This window comes from Durio zibethinus, chromosome 6, assembly GCF_047325235.1.
Source record: "Durio zibethinus cultivar Kanyao isolate XHJ-2024 chromosome 6, ASM4732523v1, whole genome shotgun sequence".
Lineage (NCBI taxonomy): Eukaryota > Viridiplantae > Streptophyta > Magnoliopsida > Malvales > Malvaceae > Durio > Durio zibethinus.
Window position 1 is genome coordinate 30269281 of NC_143167.1, and position 23766 is coordinate 30293046.

General features: G+C 31.3%; 2 protein-coding genes across 4 annotated transcripts; both read right to left on the reverse strand.

Annotated features, from left to right (window-relative positions):
- Positions 1-1381: 1381 nt before the first annotated feature.
- On the reverse strand, positions 1382-3239 carry LOC111285284 (putative WRKY transcription factor 40). 2 transcript variants are annotated; one of them, XM_022874644.2, is made up of 4 exons: positions 2935-3239; positions 2557-2820; positions 2304-2420; positions 1382-1954 (listed from the first exon to the last, which is right to left on the reverse strand). In XM_022874644.2, the coding sequence occupies exons 1-4, from the start codon at positions 2962-2964 to the stop codon at positions 1577-1579; spliced, it is 789 nt and encodes a 262-aa protein (XP_022730379.1). In that variant the 5' UTR covers positions 2965-3239; the 3' UTR covers positions 1382-1576. The 2 variants fall into 2 exon arrangements, with proteins under 2 accessions (XP_022730379.1, XP_089618849.1); XM_089762723.1 differs by having other exon boundaries at positions 2907-3238.
- A 4356-nt stretch (positions 3240-7595) lies between these two features.
- LOC111286317 (putative WRKY transcription factor 40) lies at positions 7596-9413 on the reverse strand. 2 transcript variants are annotated; one of them, XM_089762725.1, is made up of 6 exons: positions 9395-9413; positions 9145-9212; positions 8983-9042; positions 8577-8897; positions 8322-8438; positions 7596-8190 (listed from the first exon to the last, which is right to left on the reverse strand). In XM_089762725.1, the coding sequence occupies exons 2-6, from the start codon at positions 9208-9210 to the stop codon at positions 7828-7830; spliced, it is 927 nt and encodes a 308-aa protein (XP_089618851.1). In that variant the 5' UTR covers positions 9211-9212; positions 9395-9413; the 3' UTR covers positions 7596-7827. The 2 variants fall into 2 exon arrangements, with proteins under 2 accessions (XP_089618851.1, XP_089618850.1); XM_089762724.1 differs by having other exon boundaries at positions 9321-9407.
- Positions 9414-23766: the final 14353 nt, after the last annotated feature.

Here is a 23766-nt window from a genome sequence, read left to right on the forward strand (position 1 = left end):
TATAAAAAAAAAGTCAAAATTAAAGCCTGTGTGCTTACTATAAGTATCTAAAAATAAATAAATAAATGCTTCTATAACTTCCACTTTTTAATATAAAAAGAAAATGAGATAATACAAAAATAAAGAACAATGACAAAAAAAAATCAAATTGATGTTAAAGAATGATATTAAACAATCATTTATAAATTATTAAGAGATTAAATTTGACCCTTTTAAATAATAAAAGATTATCATGAAATCTATTAAGATAAATTATATTTGATATTTTTAAAATTTAAGATATATATAAAAAATTAATTTTAAAAAATAAAAATATATACTGTTGTCTTGATTGAAAATGATAGGTGAAGTTTTTTATATTCCACTGGCAATCTTTAGAATTATTAATACTATAACTTTAATCGTAAAGGCAACAAAAATATAAGCATTCCAAAATGTAACACTAATTATAGAACAAGAACAATTATGCTTTCCACTTGCTATTTGGCCATTTAAAACTAATCCCATGTCTAGACCTATGCATATAACTAATTATTAGAAAATTAAATTTTAAAAATAAAAAGATATATTTAAAGTTGTATTTGACAAATAAAGATGATTTTTTTTAGTAAAAAGAAAAACTTTGGATAATTTAAAATTTTTAAATAAATATATCTTAAAAAGATTTGGACAACCAATAATTTTTTAAATAAACTTATTTAATCCATAAATAAAAAATAAGAATTAATTTTATTTATTTAAATAAAATCTTACCAAAATAAAAAATAATAATTTTATTCATTTAGTTATTTTAAATCTAAATTGGTTTTTCATTTAAATTTTAAGAGTTTTGGATAAATAAATAAATTTTGAAATTTATTTTTTGATAGAGAGTCTAAAATTAAAAAAAAAATCTTATATATCATTATAAAGAAAAATTTTAATAATTTTCTAAAGTGTCAAAAAAAAAAAAACTGTCTACATAAGTATCTATATCAACAAACCTTATTTGATAATTATGTATATTGTAATATAATATATATTAGATTAGATATGATAATTTATTGTCATTAATAATTAAATTATTTTGATAATCTTATCACTATGATAATTAGATCACTACAATAATCTTAAAATAATACCAAATGCTACAAAAATACAAAAATTGTTTGAATCAATCACCAGTATTCATTCAAGAAATGAGAACCACAATTTGAAATGTTGTTCTTCCCTGTCGACTTTGACGATCAAATAAACATTCCTCGCCACTAAGGGTTGGGTCAATCGGGTAATTCATTTGGGTTCAAATGTCCATGGTTCTTAAATCTTCTACGATTAAAGTGAGGAAACTCCAAGTGCATCCTAGATTGGAGTAACCTATCTGCTCCAAATTTTTATTATAAAAAAAAAATATTACTCGAAAATCCATTGACATAAGCAAAACCTACTTGAATTTTTGCAAAAACTTAAACCAATTTAAAGACATATTATTTAGATATATAGATGATAGTTTCTGGAACATATAAAGAGTAGGTAGCATGCTTTCTTTGATATTTGTAAATAATTTTCCTCTTTTCACACTTTTAAATTACCCCAGCTATTGGGTTGGTGGCTTAGGCTGTTCAGCGATGGAGCGAGCAACTGCAGCGGCTAAAGCTACAGTGAAGTTAGGATCCTTTGTGATGGATGCAACATAGTCTTCAATTCTCTTGCTGTTGTCATCGTCGTTGCTGGTTCTGTAATCTTGCGTAACTTTCCAAGGGTTTCTACTGTTGGACCCTGAAAGAGAGAGATCAAGAGTGATGGTCGGTCGAAAAGGATTATCCAGAACTGGATAAGCAAAGCTTGTTGTGGAGAGTATTCCAGAGCTATCTGTGAAAGATAAAGATTGTCCTGGTGTGGAATTAACATCATGGTTGTGCTGTCCTTCGTACGTAGCCAGAAGAAAGGATTTATCCTCCACGCATCGCTGGACCTAGAAATATAAAGAAAGGTCCGGATCGGAGGATCAATTTTGTTAACTGTTTGATACATCATAGTATCAATTTAGCATGAGACATAATATTGCTCTCTGGATTTTTATTTTTTGAGTCTAAAAATCACAACAAATTTCATCAAGTACTCATTCCATTAATAATATATAGTGAGCTCTTTTACTATTGCTCATCACTCCAAATCATTTTTAGTTCACCGTGATGATTTTCTCATTTCTTTCTATTTCCTTAGGTGAGATTGTTAATGAAATGAATACATTTGTATGCTGGAATGACGATCGATGTCTGAAAATATAGCAGTTTGAGCATAAAAGATTACTATATATATACCTTCTTTTTGACAGGGCATCCAGGAGCCATAGAGCACCTGAAATAAGCTCGAGGCGACGGATTATCTTTAGTAACTTTCTGGCCGTATTTCCTCCATTGAAATCCATCTTTCACTATCTAAAATCACAGTAACATTTAATAGAAGTCATATTCATATATACTTATCATCAAGAACATTAACTGTGAAATAGTAATAATTACTCATGCAAATAAACCTACTAGCTACGGTAAAGAGATGTTGATCAGTACTTACAAGGCTTTTGTCCGTAGGGTCGGTTTTCACAAAAACCTGTGATGCCTTGGATACAGTTGAAATTTCAGGTCTTAGTCTCTTGTTTGAGTATTCATCGTACATACTAATTATCTGCGTTAAGCCACGGCATGTTAGTTCCGCTTGCGATTCCCGGAGATAAGCTTGATGAAGCATGTTGTACTTGCTACTCATTGCTTCAAGCATTAATCTAAGAGCTTGATTCTCCCTCTGCAAATGTTCCAACTCCACCTGGAGAGCTTCCACCTGAGAATTTTTTTCTTAAATGCATCAAATTCTCTCTTTTTTTCGAAAACTAAAAGGAATAGAAAGGTAAAGATAAAGAGAAAAACCTATATATATATATGTATACATATTAACCTTTTCTTTGTTAGAGTTGGGAGCATCCATGGCAATAGGTTGAAAACCAGACTATTAGATAACGAAGACGTTAGATGGAAAAGCAAATTCTCATAACAATTTATTAATCCTCCGCCAGCAAAGATCAAAGAAGAGTACGTAGTAGAATTGAACAAGACTTAAATGGGAGTGGCTGCTCTCTTTCAAGTTTCTAACAAAACTAGAATTACCCAGTGGAAGAGTGTTTGGGTCAGCCTTTTAGTCTTCTCAGTCAGGAAATCATTGAAATCATTGAAATCAAAGCCATGTGTTAGGAAAAAAATATGAAAGTAGAGATTTTAATAGATTGTCATGACCATGGGTATTTAACACGGTACGATTTGGAATTGCGATTCATGAACTATGAGAATCGTAATATGCATGACATCATGCAAATGAAGTAAGCACTTTGGCCATATTAATTACTTTTGCTTTGCTCAAATTCATACAGCACTTACAATTTGCTTGTGATAAATGGGTCCGACATGTTTGTGGATTCCAACAATTTCGTTGACTTAAGCTTTTCCGGTGCTTGATTATTCCTTTTTTTTTTTCTTTTATATTTTTCAAAAAAGTTAAAAGAGAAAAAAAAAGAAAAAAAAGGAGGATCACTCATATATAATTTATAGCTTTATTTGAATGTATGATGAAATTAATTATGATAAAATTAAAAATAATAATAAAAATTATTATAATTATGATTGAAAAAAAATTATTATAATTACGATTAAAAAAAATTTAATAAAAAATATATACTAATTTAATTTCATTAAAATTAATATTTAAATTCATCTAATGATGTAATGAATTTAATTATATCGTATTGAACATTAGGTGAATTCAATCGGGGACTACGTCACCATGATGATCTTAGGCTTTAATCCCTACGTGAATTTCTACGTGGTTGGGGAATAAGCTAAGGTGAAGCAACTATTCAAGCTCATCAGCCGATTCAAAGGGTAACATCATCTAGAAGCGGAACAATGAATGAATTAGTGGGAAGCAACCAGGCAATTTCCATCATCAATTTGACGTTTTTCTTCTTCCTTTTGTATCAAAAAAAGTTTTCAAAACCCTCAGTTTCTTCCAATCAAAAGGCTCAAAGCGTGTAGCAAGATTGAGTGCACCTTTTTGTCACCGGTCCAATTGGAATCTTTGATTAATTTCATATTATGGATATACCTACTTCCTCTAACTTTATTACTTTTTAAAAAACTGATTGGATACGTATTATTAGATCCACAATAGAGTTTTTAATCTCTATAAACAAGGTAGAAATATTGATGTATTTAAAAAAATTAATAATTAAATTAATTATTTAAAAGATGTATAGCAATCATGATCTAATAATATGATTTATTGAGTCTAAAAACTTTAATAATCTATCTATCATTATAATTAATATATTTTTTGAGGGTTTATCTTTGGAAAAATTTAGAATATGAGAAGGGTATACTTATTGATTGAGTTTTTTGGGGATTTATCATTATAATTAATATATTTTTTGGAGATTTATCATTAATTGAGTTTTTAATGCACTTTTTTTAATAAATTAATTTCAAAGAATTTCATATGAAATAGAAATTAAACCGAATTTCTTTTAGGACTACACGAAGGGAACGATGGAGAGCTGTTAACAAGGTATAAAACGTTTCTTGTTAATACTTTCGATAAATGGTTAAAATTGTAATTAGGACTATATATATATATATATATATATATATATATATGCATGAATGTATGTATAACCTTAAAGAACGTTCTTATAGCAAGTTAGAAAAGAGGTTTGAGTGGTCATCTCAAACGTGTAATTTGTTTTAGAAAAAGAGAAAAAGGAAGAATGAAATTGACTATATATGCTGCTATTATTGAGAAGTTTAAAGGAAAAGAAAAAAGAAATCTAGAAACAAAGAAAGAAGCGGGAATTGAAAACCTCAGTTGAAAAATATCCATGGGATTTGGCAGCATATATAGAAAGAAATTTTTTTATTGAAGAGGTTGTAATCTGATTATTGAAAAATGAATTATAAGTTTTAAGATTTAAATTTTAAATATGTTAAATATCACTTCTTAAAAATAGTTATACAAAGAAACTAAATTAATTTCTGAATTCTATATAAAAAAAGTATAGTATGTATCAATTTCACATATATATATATATATATATATGTTAGAAGCCCATAACCTCCATATTTCTTTGTGTATGAACAGATAAATTGGTAAAAATGAAAGATAAGTTAAACAAAGAATGTGATAGGAAACCCTACGCTAAGGCTTTATTCGATAGTAAGGATGAAAAGAGGTGAAATGAAAATTTTATTAAATTAATAATTAAAATTATAACTATTTTTTTACTTTTTTAATTTAATCATTAAATTAGTAAAATTTTCATTTTTACCTATTTTCATCCTTCTTCTCAAACAAAATTTAAAAGATAAAGGATACGAACGAGTCAAATGAAAAATATTAACCACTAGTATGTTATTTTATTTATTTTTGTGGAAATTTTGGGAGATATGAAATATAGTCTAACACGTGTGTTGGATGCAGACAATTATGAATTATATATATAGTTCAAGCTTGACCAAGATATCAGGTTGTAAAACTTCTTTTAAAGGCGAAATCAAATTGTAAAGTTGCATTTAAAGGGGCAAAATCAAGGTAAATTAAGTACAAATAAATAAGTTTCGTCTTAGACCAGCTGCTAATATTACAGTCAATTTCAATATTGATGACTTAGTTCTTTTGATCGAACTGAATATTGGAATAAATCGATCGGTCTCCAAATTCCGATCTTCCTATTTACATTAACCTTATGTCTTTCTCCAATTAATCTCTTTCAAACATGACCTCTTGAAGAAGACTCTGAATCTTGCAAATCTCCTTCAAGTAAAAATTGCTAAGAAACTTAACCATGGGAATTTTTCAAAGAATATGTCCTAGATGTCCATATGACAATTTAAAAGTAATTACTAACATCACTTTTCATCACCAATAATTATTTTTTTAATGTAAAACAAGTTTTACAAATGAAAGTCTTAATGTAATTAATGCAAATCAAAACCGATAAATTATACATATAAATATATATCTAAATCATAAATACATATATGTAATATTTAAATATTTGGAATACTTAAATATTCAAGGAAAATAATTCTGAAAAATAAGTTAAATTAGGGTTGACAATAACAGGTGACCAACATCAAACGAACCGTTTTTAAATAAGGAGAGAAGTTACGGATATAAAAGATTGAAAAGGACTAAATTTATGTTGTGAAAAGAACATTTGAAAAGTCTATGTTCATATATTAATATTTAAATAGTCAGTCAATGGTAGCATGAAGTCAAGCACTAATAAAGCTAGTTGTACAATCCAATTCGTACACGAAATCGGCTGTTTCGGCTTGGACCCAATGCCCTTTTAGTCGTTGTATTTTGTTTTTGTGGGGGTAGGGAGACTCATTTTTTCATTTGTTTCTTAATTGGGTGATTGTAATGGTTGGCCCCTAAAAACAATGACCCATGTCCCCATTTTATGGATGGCTCAATTTTGAACCAAGCGAGGAAAGAGTTTCTACTTGAGAAAAAGAATCCTACAAATTAAACTTTCAATCATGCTTTTTTTTTACTGTAGTTCACAAAATTTATTAAAATTTCATGAAAGACGTTTTTCTTTTATTTGTATAAGTAACCTTAAATCAATACATAGTGTTCATATTAATTGTCATAAGATTGGTAGAGATAATTCAATTTCAGACAAGAACACATTTCGTTTGAAAAATCTTGGGGACGACATATAGACAAGAAATGATGAGCTGAAAAGTTTGAATTTGAAGGGAATGGCTTTAGAAATTTATAGGTAATGAGAAGACAAATTGTACCTACAATAAAGCGGACGTCCATAATTCATTTGAATAGTTTGAAAATAGCATGATAAGTGTTCTTTCTGTGTAACCAAAGAAAAAAAACCTATTTTTTCAGATATTTAGAGTTAGAGAATTATATTATTTTTGTTGAAAATATCAAAGGATATAGATATCTATTCCAATTCCCAGGAATCAAATACCCTTTAACTAAATGTGAGAAGTTGAATACCTAATAATAACATTTTGAAAAAAACTCATTTTCTTCCAATCAAATCCCCCTATGATATTTCTCTCATTAATTATTTCTTATGCAAGAGGATTATGATATATGATATAGCAATTTTACTTTGAATAGCCAAACTCTTTTTCCACGTCATTAAAATTGAGTTTTTCTATGCTTTGGCAGGCCCAAGAATTTCCAGTTAATGATTACCAGACCATGAAGATTAAACGGCCGAAAAAAAGAAAAAGACCACGAAGATTGAAGACATAGGTTCTAATTATGCATTTCTTTCGGTATAATTCCAACCACGCATATGAATTTTTTGACACTATAGACTTGTATTTGAAACCAGGAGTTGCCAGTATTGCAAATTTGCCGAAAATTGCTGACCCTTCTATTGTGTGATCTGAGGTGAAAATTTTTCGGATGACATTGTGAAGTTTAGTGCAATTTAGTCTCAGTTTGCACATGAATTTCCGTGTTGTAACTTCACTGGCTTAATTGGCATAGTTTCCCTATAATTTCCATGAAAATATCTAATAATATCCATGTAACTTGGAATGAGAATTCCTTTCCTGAATTTGCATGAATTGGATAATGAATTTTAATTCTTGTCCAGCTGAATTACTTGGGCAAATATTACCTTTTTTTTTTCTTTTCATTTTTCTCTTTTTTGACACTAGATTCAAGATTCCATGTACATCACTTACACACTCTCTCCCATTTTCAGCCGAACCAAGAAAAATACAGAACTATGAAATTCACCCCTAAGTATGTTGAATTTCACCACTTTTCTTTTCTATTCTGGTTTACAACTCTTCCTGAAATGGCTGCAGCTAGGGCTGCTGTGAAATTCGGGTCTCTAGTCAAAGAAGATGCCATTTGTGTCACTAAAATCTGTTGCATAGCTGATGCATCAATTTGTTGGGCTGGCTTTTTGGTATCATCGCCCAATCCAGCTGGTTGCATCAACTCAAGAGTTACAGTGGGAGCTGAAGATTTGGTAGGGGAAGAAACAGGAGCTGAACGAGGGTTGGAACTAGAGTTGGGGCTTAATGATAATTCAGCTGGGCAGTGGTGTGCGTGGTTGTGCTCTCCTTCATAAGTAGCCACCAAGATTGAAGGATCTTCAGCACTTTTTTGCACCTAAAAAATTATCATTTAATATGAAAAACAACAATCAGAGACAAAATTTTCTTGAAATTAATGTGTATATGTTATCATAATCTTATAAATTCAGCCAGAAGGACAAATTAAGGGGAGAAGCATCGACTCACCTTTTTCTTGACTGGACAACTTGGGGCAAAGGAGCACTTGAAGTATGCTCTGGGAGAGGGGTTATCTCTTGTAACCTTTTGACCATATTTTCTCCGTTGATATCCATCCTTCACAATCTGCAACACAGACCAAATAAAATAATATTCAAAATTCTTAGCACTTGGAGGGTAATTAAATTTGTTAAAAGACAGTTAGCATATACTAATAAATTTTATCGGGTAAGAAAATTAAACTGTAGGTAGGAACCTACGTACCAGGCTGTTATCAGAAGGATTTGTGCGCGTATAAACACTTGAAATCTTTGCCTTGAGGCATTCCTTACGCTTTTTACATGTCTCTTCATCACTACAACTGCTTTCAGTGTTTCCACTACGGAATCCAATCATGTTTGTATAATCCTCACAATCGGCTTTTCTCTTTTTTGATGTTGCAGCTTCATTTTCAGAGTTCTTGCTCGCCAATTCCATGAATTTGTTCTGCAAAGCGTTGTATTGCTCGCACAAAACTGTTAGCATTTCAGTTAGTTTCTTGTTCTCAGCGCTAATCCGATTCAATTCAGCCACCAAAACTCCAGTCTGTTTAGAATAAAATCATTTCAGTATTTTTTTTTTTTTCAATTTAAAGAAGTAGCAATCCAAAACAGTCTGACCAGAAACTGACCTCTTGTTTAACTGGTGCCTTCACATCAGAGTCAGTCACTTCTCCCTCGGATTCTGGCTTCTGTTTCAAAAGGTTCAAAAGTTTTCGTAAGTCCAACACTCTAAAACAAGAAAATTAGCTTACTACTATGATTACCCTCCTCAATTGATAATCCAAACTCACCAGAGCTTTGTGATGGAAAGGATTGATGTTGAGGTCCAGAGTAGTATCCACCCAAGCTGATTCCATCACTGAAATTGTACAATAGAAACAAGCAAACAAGAAAGAGCAAGTGAGCTGAAGCAAAAGAAATGATGAGGATCAGTCTCAAGGTTGTCAAGCGAATGAGAGAATAATACCCAGGAATAGAGAAATATATAGAGGATAAAATCCAGAAGATGTTTCAACGTTTTGGTTTATTCAGGTAAGTTACCGGAAGATGAGGTTGAAAGAGCCTTCTCTTAAACACACATGCCACTTGGAATCCTAACTTGATAAGCCGTCTGCATTCAACTAAACTAAATAAATTAATTTGTAAAGAGATTTGGTTTTTAGTGAAGAAAATGAAGAAGGGGGGGGGGGGGGTGGGGATGAAAAATAAGAAAGTCATGCACGTCAAATAATGAATTGTAAGGGGATTTGATGTGAAGGTCAAGCCCCACACCAATGAGATTTATTCATTTGCTACAGACATTTTGAAGTCATGACTAAAAGAAGGTTCGTCTAGTTGACTTTAATTTTATCTGGTCGACTTTCTCGCCCTTTCACCCAGCTCTCCCTGCCCCCCCCCCCCCCTCCTTCCAAACTCTTTCATCATAATAATAATAATAATAATAATAATAATAATAATAATAATAATAATAATACGATACGCTACATCATGTCATGTATTTTTTTAATTTAAAAGTTTTAAATTTATATTTTAAATTTTTTTTGTATATTTATCATTGAATTTAATGTCTAAAAATATGTATATATGTTACATTTTTTTATCTCTTGATAAATAAAAATAAAATAAGAAGATAAAAATTTACATATATATTAGTAATTTCCCGTTTTTCTAATTTGAGAAAACGTATGGATAAAGCCAATGTGAAGAAAAAAGAGCACATGCCTTCCTAAAAGCGCAACAACTATTAAACAAGATAAGCACAGTTGGTAAGATATACTATTAATTTGATATGAAAATATATTAATTCACATAAATGTAAACACGCTATGTACACGTTCTTCACTACTAAAATAAGTGTGAAATAATACTAATAATAAATCAATATTACGACTAGCCTATTTTCTTCCCTTTTCCACAAGTTATCACAATTATTTTAGAAATTAATTACCCATGGAGAAATTTGATATTATTTTTTGTGTACATATATATTTTTGGAGAGGAATTCCATATATTATTAGTACAACATTTTTGGTTCCATTATCTAGAAAAAGGGAGATTATTGGAATGGATAATTGTATTGTATCCATACATTGAGACTGGACATTGGAAGAAAGAAAAGGTAGAGTTAAATTAGCTTTCAATTTCCTGGTCTTTGTCTCGTTGACTCTTCAAAAGCCAAAAAGCTGAACCCCCAAAGCGCCCACACGGTTTGAAACATTGTGCCACTGCCCTTTTTCTTTTCAACTATTCCGCACTTTCTGTCGCTGTCTATCCCCTTTCCTCGTTACAGGATGGATTGGATTATTCCAACATACATCTTAACAGTCTAAAAGTATTAATAATCATATCATCTATTTATCATAAGATGTTTTATTCTTTTTTCGAGCGATTATGATTCAATATTTTATAGTTTCGAAAATAAAAAATTATCTATTTTAAAATTTATTTTTGACAATTAAACAAACGATGAAATTAATTGGAATTTACTAAGCACCTAGTAAGCAAAGTTGAAGTCAAGTCAAGCCAGAATTTATATAACGAAAACCTTGAATAAATGGACCTCAAGGAGATTACATATAATTTACCATTCATCATCAATTTAGTCATATCGTGAAGACATTAATTAAGATATTTAAAGATAAATTTGAACACGGAATATCCAAAAAAAATATTGATTCTTATGGCTTTGCTGGAGATTGTCCCTCCAGGCTCCGGACCATGACTAGTTGACCAAAACTGATGGGTGTTATAATATCCCAGCAGCCGATAATTCTATCACAACTGTGATCTGCTTTCATACTTCAAAACCCCATTCGTTTTAGCTATATATAATCATTTTTTACAGAATTCCCACTAAGTTTCACACTCGACAGCACTCTTTCTCTGGTAATTTCATCATAGTCAATCCACAGTCTTCAACAATAACGTAGAAAGCAAAAGAAGAGCAACCTCGACTTGAAGTAACCCATATTTAAAACAGGAATACCATGTGAAGTGGTTTGGCAATCTTTAACCTTTTAATTTCTTTCATCAAAAGAAAATTGAATGACAAAAAGTTTGGTTCATATAAAGAATTGAGTCTGGCTGGGGAAGTCGGCAACGCAAACATCAAATTCGCACAAGTTGAAAAGGAGGAAAAAAAATGGTATAATTGGTTGGGAAAAAGAAAATTTGACCTGACTCAGTCTTAACTTCTAAAAAAAAAAATATCCTTGAGGCACAATATGTGAACAATTTGGTTGATTGGGCGGCTAGAAAATGAAAGATTCAAGCAGTCTAACTCCTAAATGCGGCCAAAGAAGTCATCTGATTGATACAATTATACAAAGTGGCGTGCAAGATTAGAATTTTCATAGTCATCACATAAAATTAAAGCCTGTTATTGTCAGTCACCTACTATGGTTTGATTTGTTTCTACGCTGCAGCGCAGTTCAGTTTATATACATGCCATGGAAAATCAGGTCATCCAATAGAAATTAATATTGGTTACATTGGTAAGGAAAATAATTAAAATGACACAATCTGGGTTCTATTTAGAATATGAAAATCGTTGGTAGAATATATACCCTGTTTTGCACGCATTTAACTATACCATATTTGTTTCCTTCCCTACATCTGTAGTCCAAAATGCTTTACAGTTTCTGATGCTTTTTGGGGTTGAAAAATCAAGAAATAGTTACAATTTAGTATGTCTAACGTCTTCAATCGTGTTGAAAATTTAAAAAGAGACAGCAAATGGCTGTGAGATAAGCAGGATGAGGTCATTGATTGCGCAAATTCCTTGAACGAACTGGGTTCTGTCTGCTTCTGCCGAAGATGAATAAAAATCTTGACTTGTTTCTCAACTACAAATGAAATCTCCAGCACATGTGTCCATTGTCGACCGCCAACTAGCTGAGTGGTGATAAAATTTTTGTAGTAACTTTTTTATGGCTATCCCATTTCCATCCACGTCTGTGTCTTTTCCTTGACTCCATCTTTTGGGTGTTAGCTAAAGTGTTAAACACGAAGCCATGCTTTGAATTCGACGTGTCAAGATTGGAAAACAACACGCTCCTGTCATTTTCTCTTTTTTTTCCCACGTAATATACTAATAGTTCTAACAAACTTATCGAAAACAAACTATAGTAGCCCGAATTGTTGTGGAAAATTTGTTGCCTGTACCTTGTTCACATGTGTTAACAAGGCAAACAATAAGAATTTTCTCATGTACATCCATTTTTAAGTCTAAGTCATCGCAAATAGCAATGGAAATATATTACATATAATAACTATAGTATAACTAATTAATTATAATTTAAAATTATATAAAAACCATTAAAATTTTATATAAATTTTATTTAATTATAATAAAAAATTATAAATGAAACGTTTCTCAATATCAACTTTGTTATTATTTGTTTTCCATAACCCAACCTCCCCATGAAATCAGCAACATGACGAGTGTTGGCTGACGGCTACGTCTAAAATCTTACGTGATTATCATTCCACTGGAATTAATTTATAGAGTCGGTTAGTGGGAGTCGTTTTTAATTTTGGTTTTTCTTTGTTTTGCATACGACTTGATCACGGTGATGTGATTTACAACTTTCCCGTCCCACCTTTTTTGATTTTTTTTTATATGTTTCACGTTTGTTTTTGGGTGGGGTGCACCAAATTTCTAATGGGAAAGCATCAAGTGTTGGCCGTGGTCCAGGCAGACCAAACTGGTTTCTTTATCTTTAGCATTGTTTTGTTCCTTTCTGTTGGAATGTGATTAAGCATCTAATGATAAAAGTTACAAGTTTGAGATTTTTGGGATTCCCCAACTTTTCCACTGGTAGAAAAAAAGGAAGTAAAAACTAAAGAAAAAGAAGGGAATTTGAGGGAAAAAAAAATCAATGAATATTTGTCTGGATTTAGATTTCTTGAATATAAACACCCATTTTGCTACTATTATTATTATTTTTATTTTTTTTTAATACTTTTTTTATCAGTAGTCAGCCACACTGCTAATCGTCGACAGTCACCCTAACAGTTATCAACAATTACTCTGACAGCCGATCAAATTTAAGTAGCTAAAATTCAATAAAATTTTAGATTTTTTGAGATTTTAATATTCATTTAGCTTTATAAATAGAGTCACAAAAAACAGAAAAAAGTTATCCAAGAAACACCTCACAAAAACGAAAGAAACTAGATCAAAAGAAAAAAAAAGTTCGACCAAACAAAAAGAAATTTTCTATCAAAAAATTTGAAACCCAAAAAAGGTCAAACAAACACAACCAAAAAATAAATCACAATCCCTGGAACAGAAACCAACACTACGAGAAGCACAAAGCAAGCAAACAATAGAAAAATTAAACAAAAAAAAATTATTTTGATCGAATCTTTGAGGTAAAATTTATGCTATTTAGAGCCATATTTTACAAAATTAAGTCCAAATATGTGTTTAGGATTAAAGGAAAGACTTTTTTGGTTTTTCGGCAATTGACAGTAAACGGATGGAGATGGCAACCAACGGATGGCACAGGTCACCATCGTCAGATTTTAAAGACAACGATGATCGGTTGGGACTAGAGAGAGGTAGAGAGAGAAAAAATAAAATAAATTTTTTATTAAATTTTTATAATGTTAGGAAAAAAAGCAAAACGACGTAGTTTAGAGGAAAAAAAAAAGCAAAAAACAAAATGATACCATTTAGGGGAGGAAGAGATTCGTGTGAACTCACAACATGAATCCGAAACCCGTGCGACCCAACCCGTTACCCATTTCAGCTCTAACCTTTAATTGGTCCGGCTGGATCGATTGATTGAACTGTTTGATAGCTTTTTTGACCAATGTTGACCAGGAACATTTTATGTTTTTTTTTTTCATTTTTTTGCTCAAAATTTTTTAATTGTTTCTATTATTTAATTTTTGATTTTTTTATTTTTGTATAAACTTTTGATATAAAAATAAAATAAATGGTAGAATGTATAAAATAGTTTTAATTTAATTAATTTAAAATAATTGCTAAAAAATAAAATTAGGAAAATTTGAAAATTTAATTTTCTCTTAAATAATTTTAAAATAATAAAACGAAATAATGATAATTAAAATTTTAATGAAAAAGATTAAAGAAAATATAAAAAAAATAATGAAGAATAAATAGAATATGATAAAATAAAAAATAAAATCATAAGTGGTGATTTTATTAAAAATATTTACGCAAAGGAATTTTCTAAAATATTCCAAAAGTTGTAGACACCCAATTTGGTCTAGGTCCGGATCAATTGGGCCTGATCCAAATGGGGCAGAATGGCCCAATTTTAATTTTAATTTTCTTGGTTTCTTTGTTCCAAATTTTGTTTTAATTTTTTATATATAATTTTTTTTCCTTCTAGAAGATGATGAAAAATTATAAAAAATTTAGGGTAGTAGGATTAGACGGGATTCAAGGATTGATAATCTTGAATCCCAGTCAAAGAAGGAATTGGCATTAATCAGAAACTCTTTTGATCAATGCTTATAAATATAAGTTTAAGCAGAACGAAAAAGGACACATGATAAAAAGAAAATAGAAGCAAAAAATGGGTTTTGAAGAGTAGAAACAGTTTGAGAATTCTTAAGAATTTTTTTGAATTTTTGAGTTTTTTTTTTGGAAAATTTTTGAAAAAATTCCAAAATCTGATTAATTTTTCGGTGACTTTTTCGGTCAACTTTAAATTTTTTGGTGATATTTTTCAATTTTTGATGTCTTTTTTTAGATTTCGATAGAAAATTCAACCAGATTCTGGGTTCTGTTAGAGAGAGGAAAGAGAAAAGAGGGGAAGAGAGAGAAAAAAAAAGATAATTATGGTAAAAAGAATCAGTTTTAGCCTTATATACCAGTGTAAACTGATGTCATTTAAAGGTTAATAAACCCTTAGGATCCGTGAGTTTTTGCTGCTTGGGCTGACCCGACCTGAAGCGTTGACCTGCTTTTGACCCGTCTTCAACTTTTGACTCAAGCCAAGCCGAGTTGCAAAGTCGTGCCTTGAGCTGAGCTGTTCCAGCCTCTTCTTATGTCTATAGCCGAGCCGAATTCTAGTCACAAGTCGAGCCGTTCTTTGGTATTTTTTATTTTATTTATTTATTTATTTTATGTATTTTTTTTGCATGATTAAATTTTTTTAAAAAAAATAAAAAAAAATTTTGAGAATGAATATTAATTATCCAATGATGAAATTTATAGAAATTTCAAATAGTAAATTTTTATAAAATTCTTAGGTGAAAATTTTTATCTAAATTTATCTCAAATTGTGAAATAATTTAGATAAAGTTTCAATAACAATAATTAATATTTATTTTCAAATAAAAAATATAAAATATAAAATTAAAATATAAAATTTTGGAATTAAATACAAATTACCCAATGATGAGATTCTTAGAAATTTCAAATGGTAAATTCCTAAGAAATCTCCATGTGAGAAATTTTCTTTAAATTTGTCCCAAATGGTGAAATAATTTAGATGAAATTTCAATAAAAGTAATTGTATTCTTTTCCAAATAAAAATTTGGGTTAAAAATATTTGATAATTATCTAAGGATGAGATTCTTAGGGATTTCAAATGGTAAATTCCTAAGAAATCTCTAGATAAAAAATTTTCTCTAAATTTGACCCAAATGGTGGAATAATTTAGATGAAATTTTAATAAAAATAATTGTCATATTATTTTCTTTCCAAGCAAGAAAAAAAAAATTTTTAAATAGGCCCAAATGGTGAAAATTTTAGAAATTCAAAAAAAAAAAATTTTAATTTGGCCTAAATGGTGGAATAATTAGATATATTTTCAACAAAAAAAATTAACATTTTTTCGACGACGAAGCCTCTTCAAGATATCAAATGAGATTCTTGAATACTCTTGACGTGAGAAAATATTTTTAAGAGATCTACCAAAGTAATGGAGAATCTTAAAAATTATTTTCAATATTTACATATATAAACTTAAAACCATTAGAACCGAGATCCTAGGATAAATTTAAAATAAAATGGTACCATCATTTAGATGGGTATGTGGGGGTGCTATAACTTTCCTCACATGCAACCGACTCCCGAACCCTATTCTGGTTAGTAAACCCGAACCTATTCTTTTAGGGACCTTTAATCAAGCTTAGGAGTTCTTTAAAATGATAGATTCTCTAGGTGGCCAATCACACCTAGTTAAAAAAGATTGGTGGCAACTCCATTCATTTGTTAAGTCTAGCTATAGATTTTTGGATCTATATGTTATGACAGTTTGACGACTCCACTAGGAAAGCTAGAGAGTCAAACCATAATTTTTAAATTTATCCTCTCCTTTGGTCTAATGGTTTTAATGATTTATGATATCTGTTTACTAACATTTTTTGTTTTGTCTTGTCTTTTATTTTTGGGGCATGAAACCCATATGTTTCTTCACATACACTATCACATGCATTTGCATTACATGAGCTCTATACTTGGGCTCCATCCCTCTTAGGAGGGAGTAAAGTACCTATGCTCTCGTGAGATGATAATCTCCATAATTGCTAGCGAAATATTTCCACTCAAATTGAATCATTTTCGTTAGTAGCCTGTGATAGGTGAAGATTTGACTACTTTACTAGTCTATGATGAACGATGATGTAAGGAATAATTTAAGAACCTTTAGTAGTCAAAATCATCTAACCCTGCATATAGTTCATCCTTAAGTGGCCAGCCTTAAGATAGAGCCATTCCTACCCATCAATAGATATAACCTAAAATTAGGACACAAGAAGGAATAATTTGTATATTGCTTATCTAACCCTTTTGTTTGTTTGATTATGTGCATCTGTAACATTTCCATATCATTTCATTATATGCATCATTCTCATGTTCATATTTTAACACTATCATTTGCATCATTCTCATATAGGAAATATTTATCACATATCAATTATTGATAAATCAGATCTCACACTTACATCTATGGAAAGCTAAATGCAATCAAAGTCTACATTAGTTCATTATGAGTCTGCTCATCAATTGAAAATCAAGTCAGAGAAGGGTCAAAGAAAACAAAGAGATTGCTTGCCTAAAGATTTTATCTCATCATTGCCCGAGAGAGTTCATCTCAAGCTACAGTAAAATGATCTAGCTAACTTAAGCAGTGTCTGAGAATGCATGAGTAGAATAAGGTAGGAGACATTTGAGAATAAATATGGAGACATAGCTTCACTGCTTTAGGTGGATGTGGACAATAATCTGATTAAAACTATCATTTAGTTCTGGGATCCTTCTTATAGATGTTTTATCTTCAATGAAACAGACATGGTACCTATAATTGAAGAATATATGATCTTACTTCATTTCGATTTGCCAAACCCAGACAAGATCTACTAGTCAAATAAAGTGGGCTATCATAAAAAGCTAACCCAAATGCTTGGACTTGCTTGCCTCAAATCGATGCATGTGTTAAGATAAAAGGTGAAAGTAAGGCTATCCCATAGAGTTTTTTGTGAGATTTTATCCAGGGGCATATAGATGATGATCAGGGGTTAGTGGCTATAGCTATAGCTCTATATAGGTTGGTGATTTTCCCAAAAGCCATCGGGTATGTCGATGTCACAGTGATAGACTTCGTTGATCAGTTAGCATACCAAGTCAATGCAACACCAACCATTTTGGCAAAAACCATTCATTCTCTAAACTTTTGCTACAAAAATGGTAAGGGTCGATTCAATGGGTACCTATAGTTGCTTTATGTATAGATGAAAAGTCACATCGAATGTAAAGAAAGTCAGTTTCGTAAACCATACCTTCGTTCTAGCATGCCAATCAAGGAGTTTTGTCATAGTATATGGCCTCAAGCAAAGTCAAAAGAAGAATGGGTTTCCTACTTTCAAGCCCTTGATAGTCAAGGGATAGTTTAAAGAGCACTTTGGATACGTCATGATACAGTGTTATATAGTTATGAAAATTAACTGTGGGTGTTTTTATTAGGCATATGGGGTACTGTTACTTATGCTTCAACTCTGGTGAGAAAACAATTCGGATGTGAACAATTCATTCCAGAAACTTATGGACTTAACCAGTGAAAATTCTTTTTCACTGATAAAGAAACATATGAAATGATCGAAAGAATAAAAAAGGCATGAAAGCAAACCACTAGGGTTAATCAAAGGAGGCTTACTTACGACGTCACCCCAGAATATAGTGTGTGGCATGCGATGAGGGGAAAAGACATTGTGCTTCCTAGTGAACAATTAAGGCATCCCTCAAAACCCATTCTTCAAGATCTTTTGCTTAAAATGAAAACAACTAAGAGAAAACTCAAATCTGAAAAGAACGAGTTGGAACAAGAAAATAAACGATTGAAGTTAAAAATAGAAGAGAGTTTAAAGCTTTAAGAACTGAAGATCCAGAGCCTGACAGAGTAAAAGATCAACGAAGAGCCTTATTTAATGATCTAAACATGACACATTCATCAGTTACACCTAAGCTTGCTCGACTTTTAAAAAAAAAAATTATTAAAAGCAAGGGTGGAGAAAGAACAAAAGGCCATTTTTAGGGCACATAGAGATAGCTAGATGCTACAATAGATAGTAGATCGATGCACAACATAAGTAGAAGCCTTGTCTAATGAATGTAGGAGACAAGCTCAACAAAATGAGCTATAAAAAGACATGTGCACAGAAAAACAAAGGCACTTAAGGCATTTGTTTAATCAGATATGCATTGTTGCAAATAAAGCATCAAAAATAAAAGAAAAAGTGAAAGGTTTGAAGATTATGGTGCAACCAGTAGGAGCTCATGGGCGACAACTGTTTAATTTTTTAGACGAGGCACAAAATCATTATCAGCAAGTTAGGAAATTTATAATGACGCATTATAAGTAAAAGATGATGTTTAGGACTTTAGAATATTGCTTTGACTTTATTATGATGTAATTTTGAAATTTTATAAAGTTTCAAATAGAGATTTTTTTTATCAATAATGGTGATGTGGTAAATATTAGTATGTTTTATGCATACATTTGCATATCATACTTAAAACACATAATTTCTAATAATCATATAATTATGGTACGTAAGGTTTAAGGATAGCTTCATCCAGTAGAAACCCCATTCATCGATACAATACAAGAGTCAAAACTAGACAAATGGAGCAAAAAAACTCTCATCGACTTGAAAAGATAGAAAAAGCCTAGAAAAGGCTTGAAAATGAGTTGAGTAAGATTTTGAATGCTCTCAATAAGTTAAACAAGGGAAATGTGATAGAAGAAAACACAAGTCAACAGGCCCTTTATCACAAGAAGTGATTGACCCCCTATATCCACCTGGTTTTAGTCCACCTTAAGCTCAATTTACACAATAGGTCCTACCATAACAATTCACATATCTTACATATCCTGAAATGCCATCAGCCTCTAATCTAGGATATTATCACAGCTATGTAAATCCTATATTTATTGAAAAGATAGTAGAATCAATTCAAGTTTCTAAGTGAAATATCAAGAAGACTCAAAGATTAGTATGCTAGAACAAAGGCTACGGGCTGTGAAAGGAATTGGTTTTTATAGTTCTGTCAATGCTGTTAGGCTTTGCTTAATCTTGGATATGGTTATTCCTTCAAAGTTTAAAGTACCAAAATTTAAGAAGTACAATGGTACAAAGTGCCTAAAGACCCACATTATCATGTATTGACAGAAGATGGCAGCCCATGCTCACAATAAAAAGCTACTAATGCATGTATTCCAAGATAGCTTTATTGGTTCTACTACTATATGGTATGTTCAGTTAGACAAAACTTGTATCCATTTCTGGAGTGATATAGCTCATGATTTTATCAATCAATATCGATATATCATGGATTTGGCTCATGATCATTTATCTTTGTAGAATATAAAAAAAAAAGGCAAATGAGTCCTTTAAAGAATACATCCAAAGGTAGAGAGATACATCCTCTCAAATGTAACCTATTCTAACTGAAAAAAAACTATAGTGTTATTTGTCAGCATTTTAAAATCTCTCTATTATGAAAAGATGATAGAGAATGCAACAAAAAATTTTATCAACATGATGATCTTTGACAAAATTATTGAAAGCATCATTAAGAATGGTAAGTTAGAAGGAGGGGAGGCATCCACTAAAAGAGCCCTAAGAAAGAAAGAGACTGAAGCTCAAGTTGTAAGTTTTGATAGACAACAGTTCAGGGGTCAACGATCTTACACATTACAGGGTTACTCTCTAAATTATTCCATTGTGAATAATGTTTTTCGTACCTATACCAACTAAATCTACAGCCATCCTACCCTCAGACTTATCAACCTTCTTTTAGGCCTATGGCTGCCATATATAATTCCAATGTTCAACCTCCCTCGAGACCTCAAACTCATCTTACTAGCCTAATGGGTGGTTTACGAGAGCAATGAACTATTCACGAAAAACTCATATTTGATCCAATTTTCATGACTTACACGGAGTTATGTCATGAGCTTTATAATAATCATCTAATTACTCCTAATAGAGTAGAGCCACCCTAGCCACCATGCCCCAAATGGTATGATCTTATAGCCTATTATGATTATCACTATGGGATTACTGGTCATTCCATAAAGAACTGTACTGCCTTGAAACATAAAGTGCAACGATTGATTAATGATGAAATGATCAATTTTGATATAAGAGGGGTAACTACACCAAACATTAATGACAATCTTTTACCAAATCACAATATGAATGCTCTAAGCTAGGAGTGAGATTATTAACTGAAAAAAAATGGTAGAAATTAAAACCCCTATTGGCTAGCTATTTGATGCTTTATGAAAAGTCGATATGATACAACCAATTAGTCCATATACTTATCATGGAGTATACGTAATAGGTGAAAGCTGTAAATACCATAGTGGGGCATCTGGCCATTCTATTGAAACCTATGAGCAATTTCATCAAAAAGTACAAAAGCTCATGGATTCATACCAGATTGAATTTTATGAGAAAATAGAGAATTTAAAGAATGTTAAAGTATCTATGACCGACTAACCATCCAAACTATTTTTAAAGTCGTTAACAATTTACTGTGGGAATAGGCCAAAATCGACCATAGACAAGTTCACACCTAATCCAGTAACCTTTAAAGTTCTTGCTCCATTCTCTTACAAGAGCAATAGGGCTATACCATAAAAATATGATTGTGACATAATAGTCCAGGGGCAGAAAGAGAATGTCTCTAAGCTTGATGTTATCAATATAATTGGTGTAGGGGGCATCACTTGAAGTAAAAGATGCTATACTCCAGAAATACTGGATAAGGCTAGAAAAAAAAAGGCCAAGGTAGGCAAAGAATGAAATTACCCAAAAGTGGTACCTGAAAAAGATTGCCCAAAGTTAGTGTCAGAAAAAAAGGCGTGTGAATTCCTAAAACTGATAAAACATAGTGAATACTCAATGGTGAAACAATTAAATAAGATGTCGGCACAAATCTCATTGTTATCACTATTATTAAATTCAGAACCACACCAAAATACCCTGTTGAAAGTGTTGAACCAGGCATATGTGGCACACAATATGTCTGTTGAGTATGTAAATCACTTAACTGAAAACCTGGTCATGCTAAATTATATATCTTTTAGTGATGATGAGATTCTCCAGAAAGAAAGAAAAGTACTAAGGCTTTGTATATCACTATTAAATGCAAGAGCCATACATAGCCAATGTCCTCATCGACAATGGTTTTGCTATTAACGTCATACCTATGTCAACTTTGGTAAGGTTACCTGTTGATTACTCACATATGAAAGATAGCCAAATGGTTATTCGAGCATTCGATGAGACCAGGCAAAAAGTTTTGAGAGACATAGTAATGCCCTTGCAAATTAGGCCATGCACTTTCAATGTAAAATTCCAAGTAATGAATATCTTTCCATCTTATAATTGTTTACTGTGAAGGTCATGGATTCACATGGCAAGGGTTGTTTCTTCTACCCAGCACCAAAGGATTAAATTCAATGTGGAAGGTTAGTTGGTGGTAGTGTTTGAAGAAAAAAACTTATTGATAACTTAGCCTTCGAATGCTTTATATGTGAAAACTGTTGAGAAAGTAATGGAATGCTTTTATCGATCATTTGAGTTAGTCAACTTTATGGATGAAGGACCTAAAAGCCAACAATGTTCAAAGATATTGATGTGTCAAGTCATTAATAAAGGTTGGTATCCTAGAGTAGGACTAGACAAAAATTTACAGGGGATAAGGGAGCCTCTAACAATGATGGACAATAAGGAGAGACTGGGTCTTGGTTATGAAACAGAAGACTAGAAAATTAGGGGAAGACAAGCCAACAAGACAATAATGATCATCCTACACTTATATGAGACCTTTAGGCCTAGAGGATTCATGTACTTAGATGCGAAAGAAGATTTAAAACAAAGCATAGAAAAGACATTTACTGAGTTGTCCATCTATACGATTGAAGATGAAAGTGGGTATGAGAAGGAAACATGGGTTCGTCCTTGTCCGTCAATTTTGAGTTGAACAATTAGAGCATTATCAAGATGCTTGCTATTTTTTATACCGATTCAATGTAATTAAATATCCCAATAGCTTATGCCCAAAGCTTTGGGGTGGTCTTTCTTGTTTGGACTATTTATCTATTATTATTTTAATAAAATTAAGAATGATGCATTTTCATTCATTTCTTTCGTTTCTCCATTCTTCTCATACATTTCGTCAACATATTCCATTTCATTCAATTTTAGGTCCTTAAATGAATAGTAATCATGATAATGATTAAGGGGTTAATTTTAAAAAATTAATTAACACTGATGCACTTGATAATGAAGATGATTCTGAAAAATACGTTATTTTTTCGGACCTAATGAGATTGATTGAGCAAAAAAGTAAACCAATTGAGCCTCATCATAAAATAACTAAATTGGTGAATTTAGGAGATGAGGAGAATAAAAAAAAGTTAAAATTGGCACGTCACTCACTTTGACAGACAAACAACATTTGAAAAATCTACTTTGAGAATTCGTAGATGTGTTTGCTTAGTCTTATCAGGATATGCTTAGGCTTAGTACAAAAATAATAAAACACAGACTACCTTTGAAGCTAGAATATAAGCTAGTCCAACATAAATTGAGGTGAATGAAGCCTGAAACGCTGCTAAAGATCAAAGAAGAGGTGAAAAAGTAGTTTGATACATGTTTCTTACAAGTGACCACGTATTCAGAATGGGTAGCCAACATTGTACCAATTTCTAAAAAAGATGGAAAGGTATGAATATTTGTAGATTATCATGATTTAAATAAGGCTAGTCTAAAGGATAATTTTTCTTTGCCTCATATTGATATGCTGGTAGATAATACGGTAAAACATTCAATGTTCTTCTTTATGGATGGGTTCTTAGGATATAACCAAATAAAGATGGCTGAAGATGATATGGAAAAAACCATTTTTGTGACCATGT

Coding starts and splice junctions, on each gene's coding strand:
- LOC111285284 (XM_022874644.2), bottom strand. CDS start 2,964: ATGGATGCTCCCAACTCTAACAAAGAAAAG. Junction 2,821..2,934: donor CCAACTCTAACAAAGAAAAG/GTTAATATGTAT, acceptor AAAAATTCTCAG/GTGGAAGCTCTCCAGGTGGA. Junction 2,421..2,556: donor ACCCTACGGACAAAAGCCTT/GTAAGTACTGAT, acceptor CTGTGATTTTAG/ATAGTGAAAGATGGATTTCA.
- LOC111286317 (XM_089762725.1), bottom strand. CDS start 9,210: ATGGAATCAGCTTGGGTGGATACTACTCTGGACCTCAACATCAATCCT. Junction 8,439..8,576: donor ATCCTTCTGATAACAGCCTG/GTACGTAGGTTC, acceptor TCTGTGTTGCAG/ATTGTGAAGGATGGATATCA. Junction 8,191..8,321: donor GTTGTCCAGTCAAGAAAAAG/GTGAGTCGATGC, acceptor ATAATTTTTTAG/GTGCAAAAAAGTGCTGAAGA.